Source organism: Perissodus microlepis, chromosome 17, assembly GCF_051167445.1.
Source record: "Perissodus microlepis isolate ML-2025 ecotype Zambia chromosome 17, ASM5116744v1, whole genome shotgun sequence".
Classification (NCBI taxonomy): domain Eukaryota; kingdom Metazoa; phylum Chordata; class Actinopteri; order Cichliformes; family Cichlidae; genus Perissodus; species Perissodus microlepis.
In genome coordinates this window covers 8,361,454-8,383,038 of record NC_140477.1, presented here as the reverse complement: position 1 = coordinate 8,383,038, position 21,585 = coordinate 8,361,454, and the positions used below count along the sequence as shown (strand labels likewise).

General features: G+C 38.5%; 1 protein-coding gene across 1 annotated transcript in view; it reads right to left on the bottom strand.

The window, feature by feature from the left end:
• Positions 1-8,849: 8,849 nt before the first annotated feature.
• Positions 8,850-21,585, bottom strand: part of atxn7l1 (ataxin 7-like 1) — a 31,448-nt gene continuing 18,712 nt past the window's right edge. The window contains exons 6-12 of the mRNA XM_084909964.1: positions 19,941-20,023; positions 17,967-18,229; positions 17,108-17,318; positions 15,267-15,392; positions 14,205-14,722; positions 13,652-13,904; positions 8,850-12,534 (exon numbers count right to left, since the gene is read on the bottom strand). Coding sequence (XP_084766090.1) covers positions 12,517-12,534; positions 13,652-13,904; positions 14,205-14,722; positions 15,267-15,392; positions 17,108-17,318; positions 17,967-18,229; positions 19,941-20,023 — 1,472 coding nt within the window. The 3' untranslated portion in view covers positions 8,850-12,516. The remainder of the gene's footprint in view (positions 12,535-13,651; positions 13,905-14,204; positions 14,723-15,266; positions 15,393-17,107; positions 17,319-17,966; positions 18,230-19,940; positions 20,024-21,585) is intronic.

The following is a 21,585-nucleotide window of genomic DNA, read 5'->3' as shown; positions in this document are numbered from 1 at the left end:
GCTAATTGCTGCCAGCTGGCTAAAACAATAACTGTATGCATAATATGTCTGAATATGATAGTGGCACATATCTATCTAGCTACACACACACACACACATATATGTGTGTGTGTATATATATATATATATATATATATATATATATATATATATATATGTGTGTGTGTGTGTATATATATATATATATATATAGCTCAAAAATTATAGTATATGCAAGCGTCATGTGATGCATTACTCATGTTGAACATGGGCTATGCACCTGCTGCTTGAATAATTAGATAAGGGCAAATTTTAAAATGTTCCCCTTGCCTAATAGAACTAGTTATTGTGTAGTAGTAATTGCAGCCATTTTTACAGTGCACATGAAATGGGCATATATGTATATGTTTTGTTGATTAGCTGTACTAACTAAAGAAAACATAGAATTTTGACTGTGACAGTGGATAAAAGTAATGTAAGTAAGAGAGGGTATGATCAGTGCAGGTCAGTGTATTTAGCTAAAGAAATGTAGAATATAAAAGCTCTATGTGATACATAAGTAATGTGGAAGATGGGAAGTCATGCTCTGCTGCTCAAATAATTAGTAAAATGTTACCCAACTAGTAGCAGTATTCTAATAATACTGGTTATTTTGTGGTAGTAATAGGAGTTCTTTTTATAGTGCAGGTTTAACCAGTTTATAGAGAAAAAATGATTGTTTGCAATAAATAGAAAGTTTTTTCTGGCCTTTCCAAATCTTATACTACTCTTTATACCTTGCTTATTATGATATCTTAGTTACATTCTTATAGTATGATGTGATGCAGTGTTATCATAGTGTGCCATCAGCTGCTGTTGAGGCTGTTACAGTCTGTCAGGATCTGGTAAAACCAGCCTTCCTTGTAACTAAAGCTAAATGCATTGAAATGCACCATTTAAATACAAATACAGGGATTTCCGTTAAAATGGAGCTTTACCCCCTCACAGTTGGAACTTGAGTCAGCATGTTGTGTTGCTATTGGTATGCTTAAGAAAGGTGTCTCACTTAAACAAAGTAAATGTGCTAATTTTCCCTGAACAGGGCAGAACTTTGATTTGGGCGCACTGTGAACAAACTGTTATGTTACACCTGTTATAAAGGGTTCTGTTATTTAACTGGCAAAAATCATAAGCATCACATATGTGAAATCTTATCTTGAATCGACCTGACAAACTCTTAGACCACATCAAATAAAGAAAAACACTCAACACATTGAATGCAAAGTGGGAATAAAGTATGGTTTTAAGGAGAGGGGGGCGGAATTAAAGAAGTTCCATAAGAGTTATAATCCCCGCCAGCTCTTTCCTTTAAGCTTGTGAGAGCCCACAACAAAAGGTGCCCACCACTATCGCCTATACACAATTAACTAAAGCACCAGCATTATTCCATTATCATAAGAATGCTGTTTGCAAAGGCGGGAGGGGGGACTCCTCGGCATTCATGGCCGTGGTCGAATAGAGCTGAGAGCTTTTATCTTCTCAATTACATGCAGGCTGCATTCATCAAACCACCTAGTGACATGTTTGGACACTTTTTGTGCACAACAAATAATTCGTTTATGTTGGTAATTTAAATGGCTTGTTTATAATTATAGCAGTGGGCCTTTTTTTGGGGGGGGGGGGGGACTGGTGAGATTAGGGTGGGACTCGTTTCCAGAGGGACTCCAAGACAAACAGATGACACTGGTAAGATCTTTTTGTTTTTCTCTAACGGGGCATTAAATGTGAGCAAATATTGTAACTGCTAATAGTCTCCAAACATTCCTCATAATCAGATTTATGTTCATCTCTTGCAAAAGGAATGAAAATCAAGCGTTTTGTGACGCGTACATTGCTTTCCTAATGTGACCGTTCTGCCTCCTAAGAAGTGTCAGGATCTCACGCGCCTTCAAGTCGTGCACATGCTGCTGCAATTATGAATTCAGAAGACCACCTGTGCAGTAATTGCTCATACCAGCAGTAGCATCTGAGTTTAAGGAGACTAAATGAGGGCAGATTTCTTCTTTTGAGACTAACATCATTTGTTTTGAATAACATTTCTGCCTGAGTGCTTTTGATCTGTTATGTGGCTGATGATGAGATTCAGGGTCGTGTGTGAGCTAAATGACCACAAGGTGTCAATGTTGCCGGGAATGTATTTCGCCGTGTGTCATTTTGGTTCATTAATGGAGAAAGCACTGAGGAAAGCAGCAGGTATAAATGCCTACTGGATGTCATGCTCACATAAATCTAACTAGATGATGAAGTGATTTGTCCAGAGAGAATAGACGGAAGGAGAGCCATCTGTACTTGCCAATGCCTCAGTAATGTATAATTCTGGCTTAACACAGCAGGTTTCATCCTTATGGCGCTCTATCACAATTTAATCCCTAGTGCATTGCATTTTGTCTATTTTCATTTCTTGATTCTTGTTTAAATCTTTCCTTTTAAAATAAGATTGATGTTAGGAAATGTGTTGAATGGACAGGCAAGAATGGGGAGTGTTAAAAAAAAATAATGCAGCAGCTCATTTCTGTGGGGACACTTTGATAATGACCAACCTAAGATGCGTGGGATACGTATCAGGACATCAACCGACCATAACATTGCAGTGCTATGAGATTTCTTTCACTTTCATGTGTAATTTAAGTTTTCCCACCTCTCCCTGCCAAGTCAGTTTTTTTCCTTTTATTTACCTTTTTTCAAAGCAACAACAGAAAAAATTACCATGAGAAAGACCAAATGAAGTTTGCAGCATTCCTGTTTGACTCAATATACAATAATGTGCAAAAGTCTTGAGCCACCCCTCAGTTCTTTATAGTTTGTTGAGAAAACATGACATATGTGCAGCTTCTTCTTTCTTTTTTTTTTGCAATGTGCAAAAATACTTAGAAATACAGTATATAAGAAAAAACAGAGATTGCAAAATTCTAAAGAACTCAAAAGTCAGCATTTCATACAGCCATCTCTATTCTTCAACACACTGTTAGAAAAGCTTTCCTGTAATTTCTTCAAGTAGTCTTCAGGAATAGTACTCGAGGCTTCTTGAAGGACAAAGCTTCTCTTTAAATGTTGGCTTCCTTTCAGTATGTTCTCTGTTTACACGATCCCACACTGCATCAAAACTGTTGAGGTACGCGCCCCGGGGAGGCCAACTCATGACTGATAGTGCTTTATTTTGTGTTTTTCTATGCAGGTATGCTTTTACTGCATTGGCAGGATCATGTCATGCTGAAAAATAAAGCTGTTGCCAATCAGGTGCTTTCCAGATAGTATTGCACGATGGATAAAAGTCTGATGGTACTTTTCTTCATTCATGATTCTATCAGTTTTAGCAAGATCTCCAACAACAATGGCCGAAATGCAGCCCCAAACCATGACAGAGCCTCCATCGTGTTTTAAAGATGGCTGTAAACACCCACTGTTGTACTCCTCACTTCTTGCATACTTATTAAAGACAACTGGAACCACAGATTTTAAATTTGGATGCATTACTCCATAAGCCAAAATTTCTTGCATAATTTGACATACCTCAGCCCTTTTCTTTGTTTGACTTCCTTCAGAATAGCTCCTTGTTGGCCACGGTTCCATTGAGAAAATTTCTGACGAGGCATCAGTAACTGAAGGGCCAAATGCATCTCTCACTTCCTTTGTCAGGGTTGCTGGATTCCTTCCTGTTTTCTAAGGACACTTATCCTCTACACAGTTTCCTCACATTTTTTAAGTAAGCACTGCACACCACACCGAGATATGCCAAGTTTTGGGCTAATGGCTCTTTGATTATCACCTTGTTGTTGCTGCACAAGACAAACAAAAAAACAAAAAAACAAACAAAAATGGGTTTTGTTATCAATGCCAAATTGCTAGTAACATAATGCCCTAAAATACAATTTAAAGCCGGTCCTTTTCTAAATTATATATTATGTGTAGACACATCACTGGTTGATCGTTTGAGTCAGGTATGTTTTTATGCTTAAAAGATTCATAATACATTGTTAATTTGCTTAATAAAATGAAACATTCCTCTAAAAGTGATCAGGTACAACAACTTGACTGAAAATGTTTGAAAAAGCAGCCAATGTCCAAAAGAAAACTCTGAAAGACTATGAAAGAGACCACAGTCTGGCTCCTTAAATGCAAAATATAAAGAAATTAAGGGAAGCTTTTGCACAGTACTGTACTCAACTACAACTTAGAACAGCAGAAAAAATATCTAACTTGAGCAGATAAAGACTGGTGTGATCATGAGAGATGTTTGCTAAGTGTATGATATAGATTTGGAAAGTAAAATCAGCAAGATTCCCAGCAAAATGTAAAAGAATTATCCCAATCAAAGCTGTGTTGACCTCAGATGTTTCAACAGTAAACACCCGAGCCTCATCAAGCTAATATTTGTTGCAGATAAAACAGTCACATACAACAACTCCATTCAAGGTAAGTGGACTACATTTCTGATTAGCTTTGCCATGTCTGTGGTACACAGTGTTTATAAAAATCGTATTTTTAGAATGTAATATAGGTTTTAAAGTGCTACTATAGAACTTCTCAAAGAAAGAAAAAGATGGTCACCGATTTATGAAATAAAAACTGAATTTATGAGCTAATAAAACGCTCGTCTGTGTAAAGGTCATTTCTCAAGCACCAGCCTTGTTTGATATGTGATCAATTGTGTTAACCTAAACTTAGTTCACCCCCTTGGACACACCATTCTTTTTTGTACAGCGCGCTGTCTCATTAAGGTATCGTGGTCATCTAGCCATGGGATCAATTGTTGACATACTCTTCTTCACTTCGCTATGGTAGGCTATTTTAACATCTTCCCATAAGTTTACATAAAAGCTACATAAATTCTTACAATTAAATCGGGGAACTTCAAAACCCCCGCTTTTCTGTGGGGATTTGTTCGTTTGTTCAGTTTCCAATCATCAAACTTTGTGGTTATACGGTCACATCTGACTCAGTCTTGGGGGGGAAAAATATCAGCTGTTCTTTACAAGCATCTGCAAGGACTCAAGAAGGGTCATTACTCGCATCAAAGAAGTTGATATAAATTAAATTACTAAGCATTTATAGTTTAATGTGCAATAACTGATCACAGTGCTTCCAGATATATTTCACGTGAATAACATTTAATGTGTAAAAGATAAAGAAATAACCTCTGTTTTAATGTTTTCCACCCTTTCTTTGATCTAAAAAACTAGTAAAACTGTAGAAATATTAACTGGACACCACATTATCACTGACATAATAAGTGAATCTCTAAATTCACCCCACTCGCCAAAGCTTGTAAATGAGGAACATGTGATATTTGCTGCTAGAATGTGAATAAGGCAGTCAGTGTAAGTATCGTAACATTTTTGGACTCCTGTCCATAAAGAACAGAGGACAGAGACTGCTCAGAGGAGGGGCAAATGGCTAATTACTGCCTGTAATGTCCTTTCTCTGGCTGAGTAAGGATACTGAATGACAGTCTGGAGCAGAGATGGAGTCTCGGTTGCCTGTTCTGACTGTAAACAATAATAACAGAATCAGTGCTATGGAGAGAAGGGCACTGAAATGACACAGCAGAACAATCTGACTTAGTGTTCCGTCGTGGGCTTCTATCTGATCTGAACAAAACATCAGCTGATCATGGTTTTTGAGATCAAAGGTCAGTCACTGAGAGGCCCTGTGGGATTTAACATGAGACTCCAAGATGTTGATAAATGCTCAAATAAAGAATTTGCTTTGCCCTCGCAACAAGCATAGCGTGATCTTTTGTTATGCTTTAGTTGTGCTGTCCACAAAATTAGTCTGTGGATTCCATTCGCTTGCCAGCAGAGGTGACTGCTCTGTAGCGTTTTGTGTCATCAATCCTTAGGGTTAGGCCTTGACCTGGAAAGTAAACCCCGGTGGTCTGGAGAAGAAGCTTCTGAGTCACAGTCGACATTGTGTTTTGATCAGAAGAGCCCTTTTCTGTTAGTCCAAGAGGATCTAATTAAAATACACAGAACTGTTAATGTGGCTGCTGTTACAGTCCTTTGTAGAAATGGAAAGCTTTGATAGAGGTTGGATGGTCAGGCAATTCAACTAGACTTGTGTAATAACAGATGATAGGGTAAAAATTGTTGGAAACCACAGTAGTACCTTTGTGAGGCTTTTTGTGTTGTAGGCACAGCGCTACACATGTGTGTGGTTTTCTTTTCCAATCTTATACTTACTTTATGATTGCTTTTGATAAACTTGAAATATGTTATAGGTTAAATAAGCTCTATTTAAACATACATTTTCAGACCGCTTATTTCTTTGATGTTAGTCTGCACTTATCCAGTAGTGCTTGGCCTGTAGTGAGCAGAGTGAGGTGTTGGTGATGGTTCAGGTTTGCTGTAGAAAATTGTTACAGTTAGCTTTTAATTATGCTAGCATCATTCTGTGTTGTTCTGTGTTTACAGTTTAGTTTCATAGGTTATGCTTTAGGAACCTTTACATTAGAAGCTATAGCTGTAACACCATTAGCCATGGGCTAGCTGGGTTACTGACTACCACGCTCAGGCGTATGCAGAGTGCTGCTTTGCTCTGTAAAGACGGAAGATCTCTAAAATGAGTTTCAAGCAGTCTTTCTGATGTTTATCACGAATGAGTCATCTTTTAACATAATGCAAGGCCATGCTCATAAGTAATGGCTGCAACTTCATTAATCGCAGTACTTGAGAAGGTATAGTTACATCATTTACTGCTTTTGTGGCAGTGTATCGCAAATTAAACAAGACACTTAATAAAATAACTAACATTTAAGTTGATTTCCTAAGCTGATAAATTACAGTCAAATAGTAAATACAGTCATATGAGAAATATGACCTATCAGGGCATAATAAAAATAATCAGATCCTTATCAGGTCTCAAAATTAGGTAAATACAACTTCAGAGGATGTAGAAAACATGACATATTACACTGTCTATATATTTCATAAATTAGGAAATAGTGGTTGAAGAACTAAGTACACCTTCACTCCTTTCAGTGAAAGAGTGAAGAAGGTAAGAAACAGCCAGGTGCTGTAATCAAATGAACCTGAATCACTCAGGTGTATGTTAACATAATGCAAAGAAAATCAATTGTTGCTACCCATCAGTCTGGAAAGATTTGGAAGAACCTTTCCAAATATTTGAGGTCCATCATTCTACAGTGAGAAAGATTGCCAATCTTCCCATGAGTAGACATCCAAACAAATTTCCCCCAAGGTCAGTGCACAAAACTCAAGAGCTTCACCTGAGACCATGTTAAAAGTTAAAGTTAATGCCAGTACAATTAGAAAAAGGCTGTACAGGTTCGGCTTGTTTGGAAGTGCTGCCAGGAGAAAGCCTCTTCTCTCTAAAAAGAACACGGCAGTATGACTTCTGAAAGACTAGACTTCTGGAACAATGTCGTTTGGACAGACAAGATCAAAGTGCAGATGTTTGGCCATAATGAATAACACAACATTTGTAGAAAAACAAAGCGTAACAGCACGAACACCTCATACCGACTGTGAAGCATGGTGGTGTAAGGGAGATGATTCGGGCCACATGACTGGGATTTTTTGCAGTCATTGAGCCAACCATGAACAACTCTGTGCACCAAATTATTCTAAAGTGAAATGAGAGGTAATCTGTCTTATAGCTAAAGCTTGGCTGAAACATCATCATGCTACATGACAATGATTCCAAGCACAGCAGAACAGCGGTCCCCAACCCCCGGGCCTCGGACCGGTACCGGTCCGTGAGTCGTTTGGTATCGGGCCGCGAGAGTTGAGGCTCAGGTGTGAAATGTATAGTTTTCAGGATTTTTATCGGTTTTCAGCGTTATTTTGTTATCGTTTTTATCGTTTACTCGGTTTTCCTGGGTCTTTTCACGTGTGTTATGAATAAATTTTCTTTTTTTCGGTACCGGTACTACTTTTATTTTGTTGTATTTATCCGCGACACCTTAAAGGCCGGTCCATGAAAATATTGTCGGGCATAAACCGGTCCGTGGCGCAAAAAAGGTTGGGGACCGCTGCAGCAGAAAACCTACAACAGAAAGGCTGAAAGTTCAAGCTCTCAGTTAATGCAAAATAACTGTGAAGGGTGAAAGATATCAACTGTGGTTGTATTTAAACCATTTTAGAATCTGTTAATGTAAAAGATGATCTTTTGGATTTTTTTTGTTATATCCTGATATGTGAAACCAGAAAGGGGGTCTAGTTTGTTTTTCACAACTTCACAGCATGTAATAAATTATTTAACTTGTGAAAACAGTAAGGCAATCACTTGCATTAATTCTCTTTTAGTTAGTCAACTTTTTTGGAGCTGGTTCTTATACTTGCCTAAACAAAAAGCCTAGGCTAATTGGAAAGTCATAGAACAGTAAATAACAGTAAAGACAACTTATCTGATAATTTGTCATGAAATTTCATGAAAAGACAACACACAGACAACAAGATCGGGAGATCACCCCATTCAGTGGGATAGATCTTTGTACGTAAAACTGTTCAGATGGACTAAAGTGGTAAGCTGATTCCTATAATTACCATTACTGCTGCTACATATTTAAAAAGTTAAACATTGCAAGACAGAAAGAAAACAGTTATGCTGTACAGTTACAGATTGACCTGGTAAGATAAAAGCATTAAAATGTACCAAAATGTTGCACTTTACAAAATATAAAAAGCTTCCTTGTGAAATACCGGCAACCACATAAGAGGCGTTTGCTCGCCTCCAGCAATTCAAAAATATGTCAGACATCAACGATAAGGAGAGATACTTTCAGAAGGTAAAAAAGAAAGCTGTAATAAAGAGCCGTGAGACTTTCTTTACAATTCAAAAGCTGCAAATTTGATTTACAAACAACACAAATCCACTTTCAATCATTTAATAAAAGCTTGGATACAAGACCTTTTTTTTTTTTTCATTTTTTTACAGCATGTGGCATGTGTTAAGTTGTATTGGTGGAAAATCCATTTTCTAAAACAACTGCAGTAAGACTGAATAAAACCCCCAAAATCTTAACAAGGCATTTTTCAGACATTCAACATTCACCACAGTTTGGATCGGATAATAACAACAGTGCGCTGGTTTAGGGGGCCAACTGACCAACAATATACTCTTCATCTTCTTTTAATGGAGTTGCCAGAAACACTATCACAAATATAAAGATTTTTTTTAATATCTAAAATATTTATATAAATAGAAAGTAATTAAAGATCTGGGCAAAATGACAAAGTGCAAAACAGGAAAAAAGAAAGAAAGAAAAGAAACAGGGAGGGTTTAAAAAAACAAAACAAACTTTAACAGCAAAGACAATATACAACTGCTCTGAAATCAGCAACCATGAGCCTTGTCTTCATTTTAGCTGCAACAGACCATAACTTCCCATTTCTATTTCTTCAACCAGTAACCCAGATTGGCTTCTTTTCCCCCAACAAACACTTGATCTTTGATCAGTAGATACATGTGAGAAGGTACTGGGTGAGAAAACTGATATCTATCCAATGATACCAAGATCTGTAACCAGTAAATAACACCAAAAAAAGACACTACTAAAGACCATCGCTTTAGTAGTGTATGTGTTGATATGTTATTAAACGTCTGTTGATTTAAACGTGTGAGCACAGCAAAGAAAACTGAAGAAAAATTAAACGATTTGTTTATCTTGTCATAAAAGGGATGTTAGCCATTTAACTGTACACAGCCAGTACCCAGTTAAACCATGTGTATCTACAGCGAAACAAAGCCTACCATGCAGGTTCTATTAAACTGATCTAAACTGCTGATGGACAGTCATGGGAAGCACTTTGAGTACTTGGAAAAACGTAACACAAATACAAATGATTATGTACAATTCATTCATCATTAGTGCTTAAACAAAACAACCAATGAGTCCAAAAAGAGTTAAGTTTCCACTGAAGCAGTTGGCAAGTACCAGGCGAGTGCATTTCTGAGAGTCACACTGCTAAACAGCAAATTTAAATGCTTTCAGTTACGTTAGCTCTATCGTCAGCAGCAATGAATGAAAGAGGGGGGTACTTCTCTGACATTTTAAAGGTTCATGCCATTTGTTTTTTGACCCATTACGACATCTGCTGCACTTCAAAAGGGACCTGTTATGCCTTTCTCCATTAGCTGTCAAAGTCTAGTATTAACAAGTAATCTTTGTAAGCCAAAAGTTTGAGCCTTAGACTGATATAATCCATTTTAGACAGTTTTTTTTTTTCTACTTATGCAGTTGGGAAGGGCCACCAATCAAATGAAAACTGGCTCAAAGGGAGGAGCTAAAAGTCAGTATAAGGAAAATCTGAATTATTTTGAATTATTAAAGGAAGCAAGCATAGGAGATCCCCTTTGAAATAAGAAAAATCTCTTCACATTTTCTGATCGACTTTTTTGATATCCTCAGTTAAATTTTGTAACACTTTAAACATTTAACCTGTGGCACACAGTGCTATAGAAAACAAAAGCATATAGTTTCCCTTCAAATGTAAGTGTTGTCTTTTTAAATCAGCACTGCTTTTTTACACCTGATGCTGCATCTAATAAAAGACACTTGAGGGCTCAAAGGAATGACTACCGAGCTACCGGAGAAGAAACGGTACCTAGCTTGAGCTGGGCAGCTGTGAAGCAAGCGGATACATTTTGACCCAGTTCTGACTCGACATAACACAACAAACCAAGCGTAATCGCACTGAGATGAGGCCGACCGGCCTTGGAAGATAAAGATAGTTTAAAAATATAGCTATAGTTTTGAACACTGGAAGAAGTATGAAAAAGGGTGAACTCACAGGAAATTGGGAAAGTGGTGCCCCTTTATATGAAAATACAAATAAGGGCCTGGTTTCACAAAACAAAACCTAACCAGCCTTTTGTCTTGCAATAGTAAGAAATAATTATGAAATAATTGTGACGTCCGGGCCTATTATCTCTTGACAGGACAAAGGAGGATCTAAACGAGAACACAGCAGAACCAGACTACTTCACTTTCCTTTTAGAGCGTTAAATGCTTGCACAATACTGCATCTAAAGTGTATACACATAATTTGTAGTATGAGAAACAACATGTGGGATATGGTTCTAAAGTTTCAGAGATCAAGATTTCTGTCAGGCTACAATAATTATTTAAAACTAATATTAGAAATTTAAAAAGAACAGAAAAAGCATGTATTGTTTCCTATTGATGACAGTAAACATAGACAGCAGCCATGGCTGAAATTGGTTTGTGTGATTATTAACTAACGATTAAATTATTGAATGTTTTGAGAAACCAGGCCGAGCTCATTATCGTTAATAAACACAGACAAGGAGACAGGAAAGCTAAAAAATACCCTCTCTCCTACCTCATAATTGGGAAAAGGGGACAATTATGAATAAATACAAAAATAAGAACAGATATGTACACATTTTTAATAATATGAACTATAATAATACTTTCAACATTTCTTCAAAATGCCATAGAAATCTTTTTTTTTTTTTGCTGAAAAAAAGTCTCAAACCCTCAAAGGTCAAAAACAAAAACAAAAGAATGATAAATTATTATACAAAAAAGCGCCATCCAACACCTTAATATTAATAACAATAATTCCATTTTTGGATGCAAGTCCAGGAGTTTCTTGCAATGTTTAAACCAGGACGAAGGGGAAAAAAATACAAAAACATTCTTAAGTTAAATCTGACTTCTTCCTATATTGAAATACAATGCATTGATGTGGTGTTGTTGGTAACACAGATGTCTTCTTCTTCCCTTGTCTGAACAGGTTCTTGTGTGGCACTGCTGGAGATGGCTCTGGAATCAGCGAACAAGTAAGGAAGGTGAACTGAGGGCAGTAAGTGCACTTTGAACACAGGCATGCTGGGATGAGCAGGGAGCATTGGGGGGCAGGGGGACAGTAAATAGAGAAATGGACAAAGTTGTTTGGTACAGAAAGAAATAGGTTAAAGAAGAGGTAAACGCTGGATAAAACCCAGCTCATCTCTTTTTAAAGCAAAAGGAAAAGAAAAAAAATACAAATAAAAAATAGAGAAACACAAAAAAAAGGGGTGGAGCCACTGAGGTGGCATAGCTGAAGTCTGAGTCCTACAGTAGTCGTGTCAGTAGGTCCTTTAAACATCAAACTCCCCCAAGGAAATCACAGTTATCTTTCCACTCAGATTTCTGAAAATAAACTCTGGTTATCCCCCTGCAAAAGTCAACAGTGGTGGTATCATTAACAGTGCCTTAAAATTCCCTTATCAGGAGGATAATAGGTTTTTGAAATCCTGTTCTGTAAAGACCACAACGGCGCGGAGCAGCTTTCCATCAAAATGATCCGTACTGAAGGATAAGTGGTGGAAGCCACTGCCAGCCAACTGTGGGCAAAGACTTCAGAGTCCCGCTGTCACAGCAGGTGAACTGAACTGTTTTTGGATAAAACAGATGTGACATGATGAAGCAGTCTGATTGGTGCTGTAACTGGAAGAGTGGTGAGGTCAAAGGTCACAAACGGTGGTGGCCTGAACAGCTGCCCAACATTCTGTCCATTAAACAGGTTTCTGTTAGTGATGCAACTTGGCCTGTGGAGAAAAACGCACACTTGTCAAGTGATTTTAATTTCTTGCCTGTAAAGCAGCAGTTTAACAGCAGATGGACGTTTAATTTGTAATTTATTAATTTATTTGCACAACACAGTCATTCATTCTTAGAGCTAATGATGATACCAATTTGATAATAAGCATATATTTAAAAATCACTTATTAGCTTGCAACTTTTGCTCATTAATCAAAATCTGCAACAGTTTATGTTTTAGTAGAGGCAGTGACAGTGGTAGAGGAAAAGTCTAGGATCATCCTCTCAGGACAATGAACCAAAATCCAAGTCTAATGCATCAAAGAGTGACAAACATAGGCGTGGCGCTCAGATTCACAGAGAACATCACCTAAACTGGTGGTTCTCCCAATTTCTGAAAATAATTAGAATAAACCAAATTTTCACCACGCATACAGAGTATTAAACCACCCCTCATACCTTTTTTACCTTTATTCTTATTATTTTATTTTAGGAAAATGGGAAAGAGGTACAGCAATGAATTGAAATATGTGCAAAACACTTGAATATGTAATGCTGTATATAAGACAAAAAAACAAGTTTGTATAATTCTAACAAGGCAGCCCTTCCACTGAGACCATTTCAGATGAGGCTTCAGTGAACAAGAGGTGGATCAACTGAAGAGCCAAATGCATCTCTCAGGTCCTGTGTCAGGTCTTTGCTGGGTTTTTGTTTTTCCTGTTTCTTAAGGACATGACTTTCAGACACTGCTCAGATGTTGGAGAGAGTTTTTAGGCCTGACACTTCTTTTGTGCTTTTGCACAAAACTGCATCTACTGTCATTCAAAAACAAGATAGAACTGAATTTGCTCAGCTGTCATCACTGTAACTTATATCTCTCACTATTTCAAGGACCACCTGATTTTAAGTGGTCACATAACAACTGCGCAAACCTCACCTGCTCATCTATTCACCACTGAATGGTGAAGTATGTCTTTGCTGTTGACCATGGGTCAATGACTGGAGCTTCTTGTAATAAATGCTGAAGGTCTCCTACACACCAGCTCTTAGCTGACTATCAGACTTCCTTGAGAATTCAAAACTCAGCACACTAAAATATATTCCAGGTAGTAGATGACTGCTTACCTGTCTTGGGGATTCAGGCCCTGAAGCTAGTATCCCCCCGCTATCGCTTCCATTCCCAAAGAGGCTATCTAACCCACCCAGTCTGCTCAGCTTGTTGCCCTTTCCTCTGTAGGAGCTGGGACTTCGCCTCTTCCTCCCTTCTGCTCCTCCCCCATAAGCTAAGGGTCCTGTGGGAGGAGCCATTGGTTGGTGGGCAGCTGAGGTTGGTTCCCTGTTAGGTGAGTAGGGTATACTGGTGCTGCCAAGTTCACGACTGGAGAGAAGCAAAAGAAGGAAAACAGTATGTTGTGTCTACATACTCACAATAAGTATATTACATGTTATATGAATATACAATATGTTGAACTAAGTCTGCATTCCCTCTGACTACAATCATGACTTGTTATCCTCTAAAAGAGAATTTAATGGCATAACATGTAGGTATAATCAAATATTTTTGGGAAATAAAACATTTACTTCTAAAGTTAAATATCAAAGTACAGTTTTTACAAGTTTTCAAAATTGTGGCCTCTTAATGAAACTTTTTTTTAACATTTTTTTACTGGGGACTCACCTGTTTTGCGATATGTGGCTTTGAGGGCCATCAGCTTTAGATAGCCAGCCCTCTGAGCTTCCCCAAAGTTCGCTATCCCCATGACCAAGTCCCTTTTTCTTGGCTGGGGAGGCAGCTGTCCCTCCCGAGCTTTGTAACTGTGAATGAAAGCTCCTGTCGTTCCTTTTGTAATTATCCACATTGGGAAACAAGGAAGAAGAGGAAAATGAGGAGGAAGAGTAGGAAGTTTTTTTTCTCTTCTTTGTTCCCGCTACGGGTTCCTCCACGTCTTCGGATGGACGACTTGCTTTATGCGTGCCGTTACGGGCTTTGCCCTGTGAGAAGACTTGGGTGTGGGGTTGCGGGGAGTCTCGGATGTTAAACACCCCAGCTGTGGATGCAGACTGAGGAAAGGTGGCGGTGTACGAGAGGGAGTTGGGGAGGGAGTTGAGCAGACAAGAGGTGGGAGAAGGGGCTTGATGTGAAGGTATGGAGGATGTACCAGATGGGGAGAGGAGGCTCTCAGCAGCCAGAGGCACCTTCCTGAAACATGAAGAAGAGAATCTTACAAAAGAGAAATGTACCAATAAAGTTGTTTTACTGCCAGAATAGCTTGTAGGAGACCTTAAGTAACAATCAATATGCAGTATTTTACTGAACAATGGTTTTCTAAGCTCATTTTAGTGTCTTCCCCTCATTTCATCAGCCTCCTCGGCTATTTTTACTTTACTTCACACGATTAAAACTCAGAAATTATTTATCTATTATGATTGTGCAATCATTAACTGCATGCAAACCTGTTCTTTTTTTCCTCTATTGTCGCTAGTTTTGATCTTTGATTAAAACTTACAGGCTTCATGTGTGATTTTTTTTCACCTTCTATTGTTTAAAAAACAAAACAAAAAAACCTTCCCGTCTAAAAAATTAAACAGAATTTGAATCTGTTTTCCACAGCTGATGAGTTCATCCCTTCCTCGCACATCTTTCCATTAAAACATTACATTTTGCTCATCTTTACCATTTCTCACCCAAACCTATTAACCTTTAAGCAAAATATGGTAGCAGAATAATCAAAGAATACACTCGCCTCCACATCTGGGCGTTGAGGTGTTTCTCCACCATGTTTTGGAGTGCCAGCCTCATCCTGTCCCATCGCCTGTCAAACACATAGTGGCCTCGTCCCATCAGCCTGCTGCTGAATACGCAAAACTGTAAGGGGGAGAAAGAAGACAGCTCAGATGAGAATGTTATGAAAGTAAAAGAATCATAAAAGAGGCAAGGCGAACGATTCTGAAAAGAAAAAGGAAGAGTGGAGGAGTAAAAAGCAGTAAAAGAGGCATCAAATGATGGAACAAAGAGATAAGCTGTTTTCACACATCAGCTCTGGACAACATCAGGGGAATTAGGTTGGGACACTGCGCCAAGTTGTCCTTTCTGATACTGAGCTCAGAGCAGGAGGCAGTCTGGTTCAGATTTGTTCTCAATCCGGGAAATAATTCTTTTGGTTTAGGCGAAGGTGCTAACTGGATACAACGCATACGAGGAAGGGCAAAGGGCGTGAATTCTGGCCATCAGGTATCATAAAGACTAAAAAGGAGGTGTTGATTAAAAATAATGTAATTTTAGATAAAATTACATCAGATATTTGTGTTTTCACGTCTATGTAGGTTGGGTAATGTCTAAAAGTGAACTAGACAACAATCCATATGTAAAAAATGCCATAGATGAAGAAGAACAGATGCTTAAGAGAAAAACAATGTTAAAATATTTTTAGAATTTCAAAAAATAAAAAATATAACGGAAACTTTTAACAGGAAATATACAGTACAGTGTACAATTTTTATGGAGAATGGTAACTTTTAGAACCTCCCATTAATCTAACCACTCAGGTCGAAACTGACTATGAAGTGAGAGCTCTGACTTGAAGAAGTATAATAATCAAGCATTTCTTTAAATTTAGTAAAATGCAGACTTTAGGAGTAAAAAACATGTCTGCATCAGCTTTCCATATATTTTAATAATATTATGGGCACTTAGTACTCGCCATTTTAAAAGGAACAAGAGGACATGCCTGGCAAACTTCCATTGTCAGCATAACTTCAGCAAATTAATACTCCCTACCAATGAGCCTATACACAACCTGCATGTGGCGCCTGTACAAAAACGGTGGTGCAAAAAATGGCAACGCACTTTATTTAAAGGTCTTATTTCTAATCTTTATGCCAGGGGTCTCAAACTTAAATGAGTTGCGGGCTACTGCTGGCACTGTCACCTAATTGGAGAAAACACCCACAAATATTTCCAAAAATGTAGCGTTTTTTTTTTTTTTTTAATTTCAAATATTGTATAACAAGAAAAAACTCAAAATTGTTTTCTTTACAAATAACTCTCTCCCTGAACTAACACAGCCATTCGCTCATCATGTTTGTACTGTCTGCTCATATTGCCTTCATATTAAATAACTTTTTGCTTTTTAAAGAACCTATTTTAACACTGCACTCAACAACAAACAAATTCCCTAAACTTCAAGGGCCAAACAGCATTATATTTCTTCACGTCAATATATGGGCCGCACATGGGGGTGACATGGGCCGTGAGTTTGAGACCCCTGCTTTACGCTGGCTCATTGCTCTAGCTCTAAGGATAATACAAACTGGGTAAGAGTGTGAGATCAACCATTTAACATAGAACACAATCTCTTTGCCAAAATAGCAAACTTTTCCTTTAACACATACTATTAAGCTACACCTGAGGCTGAACTGGAACAAAAATATTTCCGCTAAATGACATATAAAAGCAGACCCTGCAGGGATAAAATAGGAGATAGGATGACTAAAACTTTTGTGAATTGGTTACTGGACGCCCTGAGGTTATGGAATAAGAAAATGCATGGTAGTGCAGCATTACTGGTCCTTCTATTTTACCCCTAAAGGCTGCGGGTGATGATTGGAGTAGTGAACAGCAGGTCTGTCAGCATCCTCTGGATCTGCATCGCCCTCGTCGCTGGAAAGTCGACTGCTTTCTCCAGCAGCGGTCACCCAGCTGTGGGGAGCTGGTTCTGGGTTAGGGGCCTGGACAGGAGATGCTACCGTGAGCAGAGGACCTGAGGTGGAAGTGGAGGAGCCTCCTGGAACCCTGAGACAAAGGGGTGAATAAAGTAATGAGACAAAGTGGGTTAAGGATTAAAGAAGTGGAAACATATGGGATAGAAAAACAAAAATTAAAGAAAAGAGACAGAATAGGAGCCGTGAAAGGGAAATTTATGAATGCAGAAGACGAAGAGTGTAAACAAAGAAAGAAGGAAAAAGGAAGCAAACTCCAAATAAGTTAATTTTTAAAGAAGGGTTTTGTGCTCTAAATAGAAACAGGATATATGTTTCTCACAACAATTTGACATAGGGTGATTTTTCTGCTTTCGTTGCTCTCTTCTAGCAAACTGTGTCTATAGCATCCCCTGGTGGAAAAGGGTGCATCTGTCTGAAGAAAAAATGCTCAAGTATGCAAGTGAACACAATCTTCTCAAAATGACAAGTAAACATACTTAAGACTAAAATAAATAAGCCATTATTTCTGTTTAGAAAGCATTCCCTTTCTCTAAAAGAGCAGTTTAACTTCAGTGGCCAAAGTTTAACAACACAAAAATGGCAGAAGTACATAGAAAACTATATAAAGTAGGCATTATAATATACAATGCTCCTGAAACACACTCCTCATTTTTAAAGCTGATTAGATTCCTAAAGCTTTTATTATTTGCATATTTAATACTTTTCACATCCTTTGTACCTTGGTATGTGTGCATTTGCCAGCCGCAGCTTCAATGTGGAGAGAGGTCGTCCATTGGGGCAGTGAGACTTGCTGGGAGACGAGCTCTCTTTAGATGTAATACTCTGGCTCGAGCCTTCCTTCCCTCCCTGCCCTCCGTCCTTGTCCTTGTCCTTTTCTTTCACTCCATCCTTCTCCTTCGCCCGCCCCTTGTGTTCAGCCAGGAGGATGTCAAAATGTTTCCTTCGGCCAGGGACAGCCCGCCGGTGGGTTAAAGAGTGAGTCTGCAGCAAATGAAAAAAACCCCAAAACAATTATTTTATTCTTTTATTCCTCTGACCGTTTAGAAATACTGGGTTATTTCCAGAGAGACTTTGTAAATGAAAATATTGATCTGTGAAGAACAGACTGTACCACAAACACACTTCACTGGGATTGAATGCTGCATTGAGAGAGGCTCAAGACACGACTCTTTGGTTTCATGATAGTTTCCAAAACCTCACACTGTATGTGTCTACGTCACACCACACAAACACGGGTAAATATTACCTGTGCCTATATACCTTTCCAGGTACTTTGGAAGGTAACCAGCCATCAAACATTTGGTTTTCCAATAGATATTTACCAAACAAGTCAGAGAGGTTGCTTTAGACTGCCAGGCCTGGAAAGAAAAATACTTCCTGCACTTATTCAAAGGGAGCAGCGAAGGTCTGTGCATCTTTAACCACAAGGTCCCAAAGGTTTATGTATCACATTTCTAACTATCCTGACTATTGAATACACATTTGAAAGAAAATAAAAACTTTTAAAAACTGAACAAGATGCCAGTGTTTGGCGTGCTAGTCGAAATTATGGTGATGTATTAGGGTTTTCTGAAGTTTCAAGTAATGCTGAATTCAGAAAGAAAGGGGAAATCTGAACACTGACAAAAGTCAAATAAAAGTTAATTTTAATTTAAAGATCCACGACCACCACTGCACTTTCCTCCCCCATCTCCACCTCATCCTCTTCCTTGTCACCCAAAGCTTCATCTCCTTACTTGAAATCAGGACTCTAACATCAGAAAATGTCCATAAACATGCCTATTTATTCCTGATTAGATTATTCCAGATCAGACATGTGACCTTCCTGCCTCCAGATAGCTGACATTGAGCTGGCTGGTTAAAAGCCAATGTCCCTCTGATCAACAGTTTGATTACATTCTCACATTGTGTGAGAGTTTATTTGCCAATTGCCTGAGTGTGACAACATTAAAATCCATTTTAACATTATTTTTTGTAACGCTGGCAATATCACCATCATTGATCTGAAATGAGCTCCAGTGACTCATCAGCCCATACTGGACACATTCAAAAATTTTTACAGCCTCGGATGCTTCACAAACAGCACAAAACCGATCGATATTAAATTTTACATGTTGTAAATATGCTTGGTGTTTTTTTGGTTTGTTTTGTGGATAGTTTGGCAATCTGCCCTCTAGCTTATCAAGACAAAATGCTATGTGTCTAGCAATGCTGGACATAGTAGATCTGAACAAGATTACTTTGACAAACCACTCCCACATGAAAAAATGGCAACAAATTAGCCTGATACATCTTTAATTACTTAACCAGTTTGCAGTGATTAGTAAAGCTCAGCAGAGGTAATTATAGGGCAGTAAAATAGAGTATTACTTCTTAAGATGTTTTAGCCTCATCCAACATCTATAATTACCTCATCAGGGGAAGTGTAGGCCCTGTAATGCCTGAGCAATGCTACCCAGCATTAACTGAGAAAGGGTGTACACACAAGAGAGGCAGCCAGAGAGCTAGATATGATCATAGCTGTGGTCGGCGTCTTTCAGTAGCGACGTTAATGTGCCCTTTAACGCTATTACTCTCATAAATTGTGGTCAGACAGAGAGCAGGAGGGTCAGACGTTACTATTATCTCCACAGAAAGCACGCAGAGGTTGAGAGTGTGGGTAACCCTGCACTTGTGTGTTTATTTGCGTTACCTTGCAGGTGAGAGACCGTGTGCAGGGTCGTTTAGTCTCAGGGTCCTGCACTCCGCAGTGCTTGTTGGGATCAAACACTCTCCCTGCAAAAACAAACACAACACAGAAACACACACTAGAGTCATCTGGTAATTTCTTCCTTCCTTCCTTCGAGTATCAAATCACATTTGATGGGAGTGGGTGCGCTGCAACACCACGAGCAAATCAATTTTCCTCTTCTGAGACAGCAGTTCACTCGCGTCCTCGCTCACATTTGTCTGTTCACATGTTGCTATATTCATTTGATCATTCAGGTGTGGTCTGAGGCTACTCTAATAGCACCAGTCTGTGTGACATTATTAGCAGTCCTTCCAGAATCAAACAAAAAAAACAAAACAAAGGAAGACTCTTCATACTGTGACAAATTATTCTTGACACGACATGCTGTCAGCCTGACAAGAGTCACTAGTGACTGACAGCCGAGCACATTCTCTCCAGCCTTAACGAACTGTATCCAGAGGGGAAAATTTGCACTTGTTAATGATCTCCACCCCTAAAATTTAAGGCCAATTTCTTACCCGAGTCTCTGATGTATGTTGTAGGAATAATATTAAAATGTATATGATGAAATGACTCTAGTAAGAGTGGATGAAATACATATATGTAGTTTGTGAGGGGCTGCTAGTTATGATGAGGACTCAGCTCCTTATCATAACAGCATTTTTAACAGTCTCTGTCTTTGTCGTTTACCCACTTGATGTCCAAAAAGTTAATTATACTAATTTTCTCTCTGGTTTCATTCTTATTATTACAGCCAAAATAGCTGATTTGGCTCCTCACCTTTGAAGTCAACTTTCGCTGACTGGCAGCCCTTCAAAAACAAAAAGCAGTGTGCCTGGGATGACAACATTAGAGACACGACACAAAAAAAAAGTACCCGACAAATGATTTTACTTGTTAATGGCATCAATTACACAGATATGCTTAATTGATGAGTCTCTAAAACTTAAGCTGTTAAGTGTGTGAGTCTTAAACTGCAAAACAGAATTTTATTTTTGGAATAAATAAATTTAAATCAGCCTTTCAATTAGTGTTCTATTATTTGTCAACTTGAAATGTCAAACCTAACTATTTAAGTTAGGTTTGACATTTAGAAAGAAAAAAAAGACAGAAAAAGCAGTTAGTTCTCTACTCTGCCTACATTTGCAGACAGACAGACCTTTCTTCCTCCACACAGACTTGCAAATAAACAGCAGCCTCCAGTCAGCAGGTTATCTTGAACAGTGTTACTATCACAGGGCTGTAATCTTGTGCTGGCCTTTCCTATAATCCCTGTAATCGTTCTGTGTTTGCAGTATGAGACAGCAGCTCCAGTGGATATATCCAGAGCAACAAACACGCACTCAGACATAAACAAACTCACATGCGCGCTCCCTCAGTTCTTACAAACTTGATAAAAGGAAGTGAGAGTGAGAGAGAGAGAAAGCGAGACAGAGAAAGGAAGATGATCGCTGTGAACAGAACTTGAGCAAGACAAACCAAACAACACCAAAAGCAGAAGGTCAAGAAGAGCAAGAAACAAGACGAGTGACGTGCAGAGAGAAAAAGATGCAGCGAAATAAAAAATTAGGATAGAGCATGAGCTTGTGAAAGAGAGAGAGGAGGA